A 12,280-nucleotide genomic window follows, 5' to 3' on the forward strand; every position below is an offset into this window, starting at 1 on the left:
TATCGACACGTTTATCAAACATTGAATTCATCATTTTCAAATGTATTAGCTAATACTATTTTACTAAAAAACAATGAATATAATTATGAAGTACTATATTGAATAGCCATAAAGGATACTGTACAGAAAATTCAAGATATCTGTGTTGTTATAATTTATTATATGTTTGGGTGGCTCGTTTGAGTAAAGCCGTGTCCACACTGAACAAATGTTCGGCAAACATGTTTGTTGAGAAGCTCAGGGACAAGCATTTCAAAAAGTTTGGACAGTCATTGGTTGTCGAACAAAAAATCACTGTTCTTCCAAACATTTTCAGTGTTGACAGCTGTCAAACAGCTGTAAAAAATAAAAACTGTTCTTCTCACTTACAAATATTTTGTTTGGTGACGCGTCCACACTGGCCATGGGCAAATATTGTTGTGTCAAACATAATAAAATTTTCTCAAACTGTTTCAACAAACATGTTCGGCGAACATTTTTTCAGTGTGAACCCGAATTCGAATCTCGACCGGGACAAAAGTTTTCGACCACAGCACAATCACATAGATACGGCCACCCCGTCTTTCGGAGGAGACGATAAGCCGTCAGTTCCGACTAAAAAAAAGTAGTCCCTAAAAAGTAGTCGTCATCTCTCATCATCATCCCTCTCACTCATTACCCACACACAAGTCTAAGAGTTAATGTGGGCATCACGCTCAGTATTATTATATTGAGAGGTTCTCCATACCACGCTACATTTTACTACGGTAACTATTGTTTTTCTATTAGCGATTCTTGAGGGAAAATCCTCGTCTCTAGACCCTGTACAAAGTTAAATCCTTGGTGAGTTTGGTTAACCCTGGTCCTGGAAGCAAGCGTTGGCAAAGTGGCGAGTCCGGAATGGGAGGGGTGGGGGTGAGCGAGTAGAACTCCTTTTGTCCGATGAAAGCAGTGCTAATGGAAAACCGCCGGCCAATCTAAACAATCTAATCGATGAATTAACTGAACTGGAATGACTACGACAGACCCAGTAGCTGGCAACTAGCAACGTCAACCCCATTATTTTCGTGTGGGTGACAGCATTTTTAATAATAATGTAAAATAAGATTTGAAGGAAAGAGAGAAAATGAATTTCCGATATTTCCATCGATATTCTATGAATCTATTTTCCAGTTTGATAATTCCCAACCACGATGAAGTTGCTACATCAATACCGAAAATAGCAGGAAATTTGATATGATTTTATATTCTGCATACCTGCATATCGGAGCCAGTGATAGTATACCGTAGCTCAACCAAATTTCTAAATAGATAATAATAGTTCATTACAGGAGGTGATTTTTTCTTTGTTAAACAACATTCACAAGTCGATCCACATATCAATTCCGTTGATCATCCATCAGAGCCAGTGTACCAAACTTCTAAATAAATAAGAAGAAAAGTAAATCACAGGAGGTGATATTTTTCTTTGTTAGACAACATTCACAAGTCGATCCACATATTAATTCCGTTGATCATCTATCAATAAAGTGATCATTCATCTTATCATGATAATCTTGAAGTGATCATTCATTAATAAAGGAATGTGGATTGCTATACTATGAATTCTACCCCTTTGAAAAAAGTTTTTCAAACTCAGTAGCCAAGCTACTGATGAGTTTTTCGATACTCATCAGTAGCTTGAATTCATTCTTAAAAGTCAGAGGAGAGTATGATGACTACAAATGAAAACTCCGTTAGTAGGCTAGATGGAGTAACAAATGGTTGAGAATTGACCAAATTTAATCAATGCCGGATTCGAGCGCACTGTAAGCCTATCAACCAAGAGATAATTTTACTAATTTAATTAAAATATCCCTGGTCCTGCTAATTCTGTGAATCAGACATTCAACTAACGAACTTCTTTCCAATAGGGAAATCTGAATAGCAAAGGAATCATGAAAAACAATACTTTAATTGGATCAGACTATTTCATTATCTGGGGATTAGGACAGCTTCCTAGCGCACTCCAATGAAGAGCGTCTCATTCAATTTTATCACTTGTTCTTTTACCGCTAGTTTTATTGTTTTCTTTTGTATATCTAATACATTTAATTTAATAGGTGATTGAAAAATAATCTGATAAATACTTTGATGAGTCGTTTTGTTCATCAAATTTTATAGAAAGATTTGGTAAGATAAGGTTTCTAGAGGGAAATGTTAAACATTTTGAATGCCAATATCTAAAATGACGATAGTGAAATTATTGTTCATTCTTAAGATCATTATTACATATTCAGTTTTTTCATTGTAACTGTTCTGTTGTATTTGTTTTATGTGTCTTTAGTATGTTTAATTGAATTGAACTAAATTTGTGTACTATTCCTATATCGTAATGTTCTCTATTTGTTCTTCTTCCTCCTTGCCTTTTTCCCATTATATTTGGGGTCGGCTCTCTTTGATCTAGGTCTCCATTTCGAACGATCCAGGGTCATCTGATTTGTCAGGTCTCTATTTGTTGATATTGTATATTTTCTTCCTTCGTTTCTCCTCAATTTCCTCCCTTTACTCATTGCTTAACGTTTCACTTGCTGAGCTTTTTGTGAGAATTGGGAATTTTCAATCGATACATCAATAATACTCGACGTCAACTGATTCATAAGGTTTTGACAATATAATTACGACTTGCAGACTATATTCGTTGTGAAAAATATAAAATATAATATATATTGACATAATATAATATGGATTATTCACTGACTGGAGCATGATTTCGAATCGCATGGGATTTATTGTCAACATTGCATTGTTGTCAAACTGTTGACAATAAATTCAATGCGATTTGAAAGCATGTTCCAGTCAGGGAGTAATTTTTTTCAAATTTTTCACGATTATTCATAGCCTATAATCTGCGAATCGTCATTCTATAGTGTCAAAACTTGATGAAACATAATATATAATGGATGAAGAAATCCAAGATTCCTACTGATTCTTTCTCTCCTCCCCAAGTATCATCTTCCCTCATTTTGTCAACAACTACGGGAGAATCAGATGTTAGATGTCAACGAACCATCAAGACGGCAGAAGCAGATCACGAGACACCGCCGGAATGACAACGTGATTTAAGGTCTGAAAATTAGCCGAAGACGATTGCAGTGCGAACGTGACTTCACACATCACAGCCACCAAACAAAAGTTTCAAAGGAGCAGTTCCGTTTCGGATAACAGGGTTACTCTCCCTTTCCAGCAGCAAACAGTTCTCGAGAAATAAAAGAATCAGGAAACGATGAGAAGTATCGCTGGGAAAGTAAACAATGGCTTCGGTGGAACTGTGAGAGCGATGGCAGGAGAAAGTCAGTCAATATGTGGAACAATCTAACAGGGCGCAGGGCGGCAACACTCATTCACCTGTTGATGAGCGTGCTTTCGAACTGCTCCAACTGCTATTGGCGTCTTCCCTCTTCCTGAGGGAATTATTTTTCAGGAGAAGATCTATTGTAATCTATTTGATGCTCATACAATTGCAAAAGTAAATCAAAGTGTGAATTGTTGCTCTATCAAACTTCATTAATTTATTATTGTTACTGCAAATCTACAAATATATTATAGGCTATACATCACTGAAACAAAAAAACATAAAGTACCCTTTTTATTTAAAACATTTCAACAACTAGTTTCGGCCTACTTCGGCCATTTTCAAGTTTAAATGTAAAAATGAACAAGATGATAATAATTATATGATTTATTTATTTCGTATTCATTATTTTTTGGTTGAAATGATCTAATTTCAATTATACCGGGTGACCCAGAATAACGGAAACTTTTAAAAACGCCATAAAACAAAAAATGGGAAGGGCAAAAATGATTTTATTTAAACTAATGTTTAATGATAGATGTTATTAATAATTCTCAAATGTCAAGCCTTGAACTAGTTTAAATAAAATCATTTTTGCCCATCCCACTTTTGTTTTATGATGTTTGAAAAGTTCCCGTTATTCTGGGTCACCCAGTATTTACTTTTAATTTTATCAAAAAAAGTATTATTTAAGTCGAATTGAATTATATTTATTATCTAAATTATTTATATTTAATTTTGCAGTTTTATAGATATAAAATTCTTCTTCTACATTCAATTTATTACTTTTGCTACCAAAAAGTAATATAAACATATTTTAAGCATATTAATATTATACTATCCAAAGTCCGTGAGATATTACTTTTAACATAAAGAGGAGAAAGGAACCCATTTCTCCTTCCACAGTTTGTAGCATAGACAGAGACATCCAGCGAACATTTGGATGCGCCGTATCATTTCGCTTTACGTTCTTGTGATGAACACAAACATTGAATGTTTTAAAAAATAAAAAGTGTTCTTCATGTTTTATATTGTTCTTATCAATTTTAATAAAGTAGCCCATACAAGTGAAGTGATTTTATCACTGAAACAGTATCCACTATTCTCTGCAATACGTTATGAAAATCATGCATCTCATTCTTCAAAGTCATACATCTGATTAATTCATTTGAATTAATAACTGGGTGACAAATGTAATAAATATTTTTAAATCCATGGCATTTGTCAAATTTTACCTGCAAATAGCATTCCAAATTGATCTCGAACATGCCAACTCCCTTCAGAACAATTGGTCTTGTGCTGCATATCTGGAAAATTTGCAGCGACTTCTTTGACGACTGAGATAACTGAAGCCATGAAGAGTCGAACAGTGCTGTTTGTACGCTCAAACTCTGATGAGAAAAATCACACCTCAATAAATTATCTGTGCTGATTACTCTATTTAATTTATATATTCAGAAATAATTCAAATAATTCAGTTCACTCATAAATTTACAAAGATGTATTGCTGGACTCTTGTTCAAAATCAAATAGGAGTTTAGAAAACTAGTAACAATAATTTATTATTCTAATTTGATAATAGATAAATCCGGTGTTCAAGATCCATCAGCAGTTCCTTCAACATTTGACATGGGAAATAAGATACGTTTTTCGTATTATTAAACCATTTTTGAAGAGGAATTAAGATTAGAATTTCATCACAAGCCTGAGACACCTATTTGGAAATCGTTATTTTGAAAATTCACCTTGAAATTTCATTATGAAAATCCAAGAGGGTTTGCTACAGTTGGTTTCATACTTGAAACTAATTAAAACGTTTCGAGGAGACACTGAATGATTGAAGTAAGGAGTTGATAAAATCAAGTTAGAATAACAATTAATTATTGTAGATAACAAACTACATCAAAGTTCGTACTTCAACCATCAATTCTTCAGACATGCTAAGGCGAGGCGTAGGAATAATTCCAGATGACAGTAGGCTAAGTGAAACTTTCTTAAGCTGCGTTTACACCAAAGTTATTAACAAAATGTTTATTTCTCCGTCCTTATAGATTTTATTAGATGTTGAATCTTATCATACACATGATGTACATATGTGTTTGTCAAGTTCCGTCCAATCTAATAGAATCTATACGGACGGAAAATAAACATTTTGTTAATAACTTTGGTGTAAACGCAGCTCAAATGTATTCAGCCTCTTAAAAACCGATCTCACAATGGAAAAAAATAATAAGTAATAATGAGGCAGAATAAAATTGAACGTACCTTATCTTTGACAAGAGTTCCACAAAAGCAATAGCCAAACAAATTCAAGAGCTCACAAAGCAGTATGAAAATAAGCTTTATGTTATCCGGGGAAAAAGTAGAATCACTCTGAAAACACAAGTTGTAACATTATCAACCTCGAAAAGGTGACATTATTCTCATAAATTCAGCTTCATTGGGTCCCAGCCACCTATCATTAATCACAAAAGTGGAGCCTTTATTGAAGTTTCTCCCACTTTCTAGGAAACTTTATAGTTTTCTAAAGAATCCTGTAGGCCTACAGTACCTACTATTCCTCTTAGCATGGTTGTCACCGTACAATGAATAATTATAATAATATAATAAGAATTCAAAATGTTCTAACAAAACTAACAGGTTACTGTATTAAATTTTTGTTGTTGGCTAATCTTATTCATCTTTGGAAATTGAAAATCCAAGTCGGCTACCCTTTTTTGAACTTTTATTCACAACTTGTTTCAACATATTAATGATTCACTAACTTGAAAATGGCATTAACTATTAATATGTTGAAACACGTTGTGAATAAAAGTTAAAGAAAAGGGTAGCCCACTTGAATTTTTGATTTCCAAAGACAGGTTACTGCATTCTAACTGAAGGAGTTCATAAATTTATAGGTTTGATAAATTCGGATAGTGTATCTTGCAAGGAATTACAGATAATAGAGTTGTTGAATCAAGAATAATATACCGTAATCAAGATATCACATATCTCAGTTCTCAGTTAATGATAGATCATAGTAGACCACAGAAATCGGCACTACGATGCGATACGTCTTAAGTGTAACGTTCAGGGTTTTTGTTGTGGATGCTTGATGGTCCACTCAATTATTTTCTAATAACAAATTTCAATTTTTTACTTTCCTTGCCCTATTACCATAGGTAAGGAAAGTATTGCTTTCCGAAAAAAATTTACCCAGATTTCTGAATTTCTATACGTTTTAAGGTCCCCTGAGTCCAAAAAAGTGGTTTTTGGGTATTGGTCTGTATGTGTGTGTGTGTATGAGTGTATGTGCGTTTGTGTACACGATATCTCATCTCCCAATTAACGGAATGACTTGAAATTTGGAACTTAAGGTCCTTAAACTATAAGGATCTGACACGAACAATTTCGATCAAATGCGATTCAAGATGGCGGCTAAAATGGCGAAAATGTTGTCAAAAACAGGGTTTTTCGCGATTTTCTCGAAAATTGCTCCAACGATTTTGATCAAGGTCATACCTAAAATAGTCATTGATAAGCTATATCAACTGCCACAAGTCCCATATCTGTAAAAATTTCAGGAGCTCCGCCCCATCTATGCAAAGTTTGATTTTAGATTCACAATTATCAGGTCTAAGATATAATTTAAACGAAAAATTTCGAGTGGAAAAGATTGACCGTGGAAATCTCTTCAATTAATGTTAAGTAACATTTTCACCTAAAATTGAAAATAAGCTTGAAATTTGAGAAAATGTAATTATTCAATTGCAAACTGTTGGCAACTGTTGATTTTTTAAATCATTCACCATGGAGAGATAGCAGATCTTGTGTGTATCCAGCGTTATTGACCTGTCACCAGCTGGCTCAGATCATAGACTTCAGATGCGCGTTTACACTACCGTCAGGTGATCAATTTTCATAACGGCAAGGAAAGTTGTGTGAGTGCGCCACACCAGATTTTTTCTTTAAATAAAATATGAAACGTTCGATTACTCCAATTAATTATCAATTGTTATTATTATTTCAAAATATCTATTAGGCCTACTCCAATTACTAATTAATTATAGATAGTCATTACTTCATTAATAATTAATAGATTACACCTACAATTTACGTTACCTAATTTCTAGTAAATATCGTCTGTTTGTCATAATCTACTTTTTCACAATAATGTAGTCTATTCAATGAATAATATCACAAGACAGCGTTATATAATACCGTAATACTATTTTTTGTAATTTTGAGTCTGAATTCTTATTTTATTCCAACTTGCTTATTCTAATTAATAATCTATAAATTTAATGTGAACTCATTCCTCTCACACAGTCTTTGCTCCAAAAAGACTAGCCGCTCTACTTCCTATAAAGTAACTTATAATTCATGTAGAATTCAATGAAATTTTACCTTTGTCAAAGTCAAAGAAAGGGTAACAATCATCAAGCCACTACCAACTAGAACATCACCTAGGAAAATTCCACTGAAATGTTGAAATGTATCACGAAACCTGAAATACAAGTTTTAGATTTTTGTTTCATGTTTTGAGAATGGATTGATGTATCATTCTAGGTTCAGCATTTCTACAACAATTTTATTGAATTTCGATGGTGTTCATAAATGTTTCCGATAAATTAGTAGAATTGGTTCCACTGCATCTTCAAGTGTTTATTTCTCCTCACGGCGTCAATCATAAACAGTACCTTAACAATGTGCAAATGCTTCATATTCAATTATTTTATTTTTGAATAATCTATTAATAAATGTTGTTAATAAACTTTCGGGAAAACTGACTACTGACATTTTTTCCACTGTGAATTTTTGATTAATCACTTTTCTGAGAAGTGAAAGCTTAAGCATTTAGTTTACTCAGGAGTCAAATACAGTGCAATTCCCTAAAGATTTATTCATAGAACACAATAAAAAATTATCAAGTACCCTTTATTTTATTACAACACTATACTAGTTTCTTCAAGGGCAATTTTCAAGTGTAAATAGAATAAATAAATTTTCTTGCAATATCATAATAGTAGCCTATGAATTCGAGTAAAATGAGGACGTGTTTCATTTAAAGTTTGAATGAGTGATTTGTCATGAGACCATCATCAATGAGGCAAATGACTGCTAGAAAATCATCTACCAACTACTGAATGAGGAGAAGAAACGCAGTTCTTTCTTTAAATCAATCATTGAGAGATTCAATTAGTTGACAATATTCCACTAGGAAAATCTATTGTGGAATCAATTTTTGTTGAAAAGCGAAAAACCATAGTAGAAGAATCCTTTTGAATCTTCTGTAGATTATGCTTATGTTAGACATGTAATTACAAAATTGAGCACACTTTCTTACCTTTTGATTGCCCAATGGTGCTGCACATTTTTCTTCAGACAATATAGAAGACAGCGCTGATAGTCTCTGTTTTCAACTAATGAAGGTGTATCCATTTCCATTCTAGAGCTACTGTGTCCCAACACGTTATTCGAAGAGTTGAAAAGTACTGCAGCTCTCTTATCCATATTAACTATTGAGTGATTCAATATTTTAAGTTGAGTGTACATTTCCATGAAGAACAGTACAGTTGAAGGGACATAGGCAATGATGAGAAGAATTATTACATACATAGTGCTGACTATCAAGCTGTATCCCAAAGCGAAACCAAAACTCCATACATTTGAAGTGTCAAACGGGAACCATAGAGGGATGGGATAGTTGTAATTCAAACCGGGAATCTCATCTCGTTCTCTGGTCATGTATAGGGCTTGAATTATAGGACTCACTAGGAAGAGTAAACCAGCACTCACAACGAGAAAAACAATCGTGTTTTGAAAATATTTGGCGTGTTTATTCACTTGAATTCTCATTTCTACGGTTTTTCGACGGGCAAACTCGCTCTCATAGTTGAAAATATTTGTGGAGAAAGACATCAACAGCTGCAAATATGAGGAAACTCTGAAATGGTGAACAATCAATGTTTTGAGCACAAGAAGGCATAAGCTGAATGCGTGTGCTGTTTCAACAAAGACTGGGAAATCGTTCATTGATATGAACACAGTTACTGCCAATGTGAATATCATGAAGGAGAGTAATGAAATCATTACTATAATTGTGATCAGCGAGACTGTGCGGTATTTCCCACTTGGATAAATGATCAAACCAGATGTAGGAAGGTACCTCAAGCTTGTTTTCTCTATGCCATCATTGACTAAGTTCCAGTCGAAATCATGAAACTCTTCAGGTCTCCTGTGGGCAGAGGAGTAGGCCTATTATCACATTAGATTAGATTTCTTTATTTATGTATGTTACAATATTTACTGGCTTATACACTAATTTACATTAAATGACGATGATGCTAGTTATTCAACGAATTTTACAAATTATAAATAATTAATCAATGAGAATAAAAATTGGATGCAATTAGAATAACGATAATATAATAATGTGATGTAACTTCATAAATCATCGGTGTTTCAACAAATAATTATCGATTCTCTAAGAAGGATATAATATATCCTTCCCATTAACACACGACCGGGTTGTGATCAATTAGAGCTGTTGGGAATTATAACTCGAAGTAATGTTCAAATAAGAAACTCTACTTAATAAGTTAAAAACTAGTTGATTTGAATCTTAGAATTATGGGATGAATGAATGAAATTAGAATAATAGTGAATACAATATTGCATTAATAATTAAAATTAGATAAATGGAACAAACGTTATACGGTGGGATTTGGATAAGAATTTTAGAAATTGATTGAGTAATATTGACAATATACAATACTAAAGAACAGAAAATCTTGAGATGGGAAGATGAATATGTATTATGTAGAATGGAGATGGGATGTGGATGGATTCCTATAGTGAGGCCCACGTTATAATGGAAGTATTTGATTAGCAATGGTATTGCTATCCTTGTCTATCATTCAACAAAGCGGATAGCGCTATCTCTTTCTCGCTTTGCTCTGTTGCCAAAAAGTATTTTAACAATTTAGAATAATAAATGAATTAACGAAATATTTCATCTTAATCATGAAAATTCATTATGAGATTATTGAAAAATATAATTTCTTGCTTGATAAATTATAATTGATTATTTTAATCGAGAATAAACAGTTAATATTACATCAGTATCAGCTAGCGTCCTTGACAGGACGGAGGATCAGCAACGTTGATCTCCTATCTTTCTCCACTGCCATTATAACGTGGACCTCACTATAGAAATCCATCGCAATGAGCCTACAAGAATAGCTTGCATTACACTATTCACAACAAACAGATTTTCAGACAAATTTATTTTCATCATTTTATGATAGGCTAGTGTGTTTTTGTCATAATAAGGTGCTCATATGACCAGAAGAAATATTGTCTAATATATCAACAGGGCACATAATGATATCGATTAGTTATTCTAACTTTCTGTTGAAAAATTAAATAGTATTAATTTTTGATTGGATTGAGGTGACACATTGAAAATTATTTGACCAATTATTACAGACAACTTGACCATTTATTATCGTACAATCATAGCAGATCTTTTATAAAAATAGAAAGAAAAATAAAAATCTCAGTACTCTTTTTAAATGATTTTGAAATGATCACTTGAAAATGGCATCAATGTTGAAACATGTTGTGATTAAATAATTCAAAAAGGGTACCGGTACTGAGATTTTTATTTTTCTTTCTATTTTTATTACAAGTAGCCCTATACATAAAAGAGACAGATCTTTTATATCTAAATTTGGGAGAGGAATAGCTCACAGTAACCTTATTTTTCTTCTCCCTATCATTTTGATAATGTAACTTATTGTATAAATGTAAAGTATAAAGAATAAAGATCGTGCGAACTTGCCACAACAATATCAGTTAGATATTATCAATAATTATTATTATCCCTGAACAAGATTAAGTGAAGTTTTCCTTTACTATCACGGAAACTTTCAGACTTGGACTCACTCAATTGATATTCCTGATAAATTCAGAGTAGCCTCAGTGCCCTGCATATAGAAGCGAATCAAACTGGGTAGATTCATTTATCATTAATTTGAGGCCTAGAAGTACAACTATAATAGATCACCAAATATAATACGGAGTATAACAACTAAACAAACTAATCCAATTTATGAGCAGTGGTATCAATACCTTAATTGAAAAACTATGTAATTTTGAAATGTTATTTATTCTATTCATAGATATTAGCTAAGACCTTCCTTTACTTACGTCATTCCACTTCTGTTGTTTTCAACTTGGTGACAAAAAGTATTCTTAATCTGGACTTACAAACACAAACCCGAGTGTGGAGCCCTTACTACAGCGGATTGAGGAGCTATGGATAATTAGACAACAGCGTTTGTGGAAGCTGAAAACTTATAACACGCAAATATTAAAAAATTGATTTAAGGTATTCTAGCATGGGAGGGGCTATCAACAGAGTCTTGTTTATGTGATATTCATGTGTTTTGTATGACATTCTTAAAGTACACTCAAATTATGAGAAATCATTAATTATTTTCTGTCTAATTTGTAAAGAAGAATTTGTCAGTATTCTCCTCCTAAAACACCATTATTATTTGTAGCATGGGCAACATAATTTATTGATAAAAAACCACCATTGAAGCTATTTTCGATAGAAAAAGATACAAGTCATTAGAAACATTCAAGGAATTTCACGTTTAACTCTGTAATATTTATTATTCGGACCAATAGATGGATGAGTGTCCGGATAATCAATTTAAACTGAATTTTGCCCTAGCTCTAAAGTGGAGACGTTAATTAAAACTGCATTCAAGCCAACAGTATTCAGAACTATGTGTTGCATGTGATAAGAATAATTATTGTATACACTATATTTCATTAACGTTGAAATACACAACATGTTGTGTTAGGCTAGGCGCACACCAGTAAGTCAAGACAATACAATACATGATCAGTCACCTTCAGTCACAATACTTCACATAGTTGCTAATGAAGACATGTCTAATTGCAGTGACT

The 12,280-nt window shown here is 32.9% G+C and overlaps 1 protein-coding gene across 1 annotated transcript; it reads right to left on the reverse strand.

Annotated features, from left to right (window-relative positions):
• Positions 1–2,965: 2,965 nt before the first annotated feature.
• Positions 2,966–8,809, reverse strand: LOC120354828 (odorant receptor 33b-like). The gene is made up of 5 exons (XM_039442722.1): positions 8,643–8,809; positions 7,703–7,775; positions 5,579–5,686; positions 4,549–4,704; positions 2,966–3,087 (listed from the first exon to the last, which is right to left on the reverse strand). The coding sequence occupies exons 1-5, from the start codon at positions 8,807–8,809 to the stop codon at positions 3,031–3,033; spliced, it is 561 nt and encodes a 186-aa protein (XP_039298656.1). The 3' UTR covers positions 2,966–3,030.
• Positions 8,810–12,280: the final 3,471 nt, after the last annotated feature.

Source organism: Nilaparvata lugens, chromosome 1, assembly GCF_014356525.2.
Source record: "Nilaparvata lugens isolate BPH chromosome 1, ASM1435652v1, whole genome shotgun sequence".
In the NCBI taxonomy this organism is placed as follows: Eukaryota; Metazoa; Arthropoda; class Insecta; order Hemiptera; family Delphacidae; genus Nilaparvata; species Nilaparvata lugens.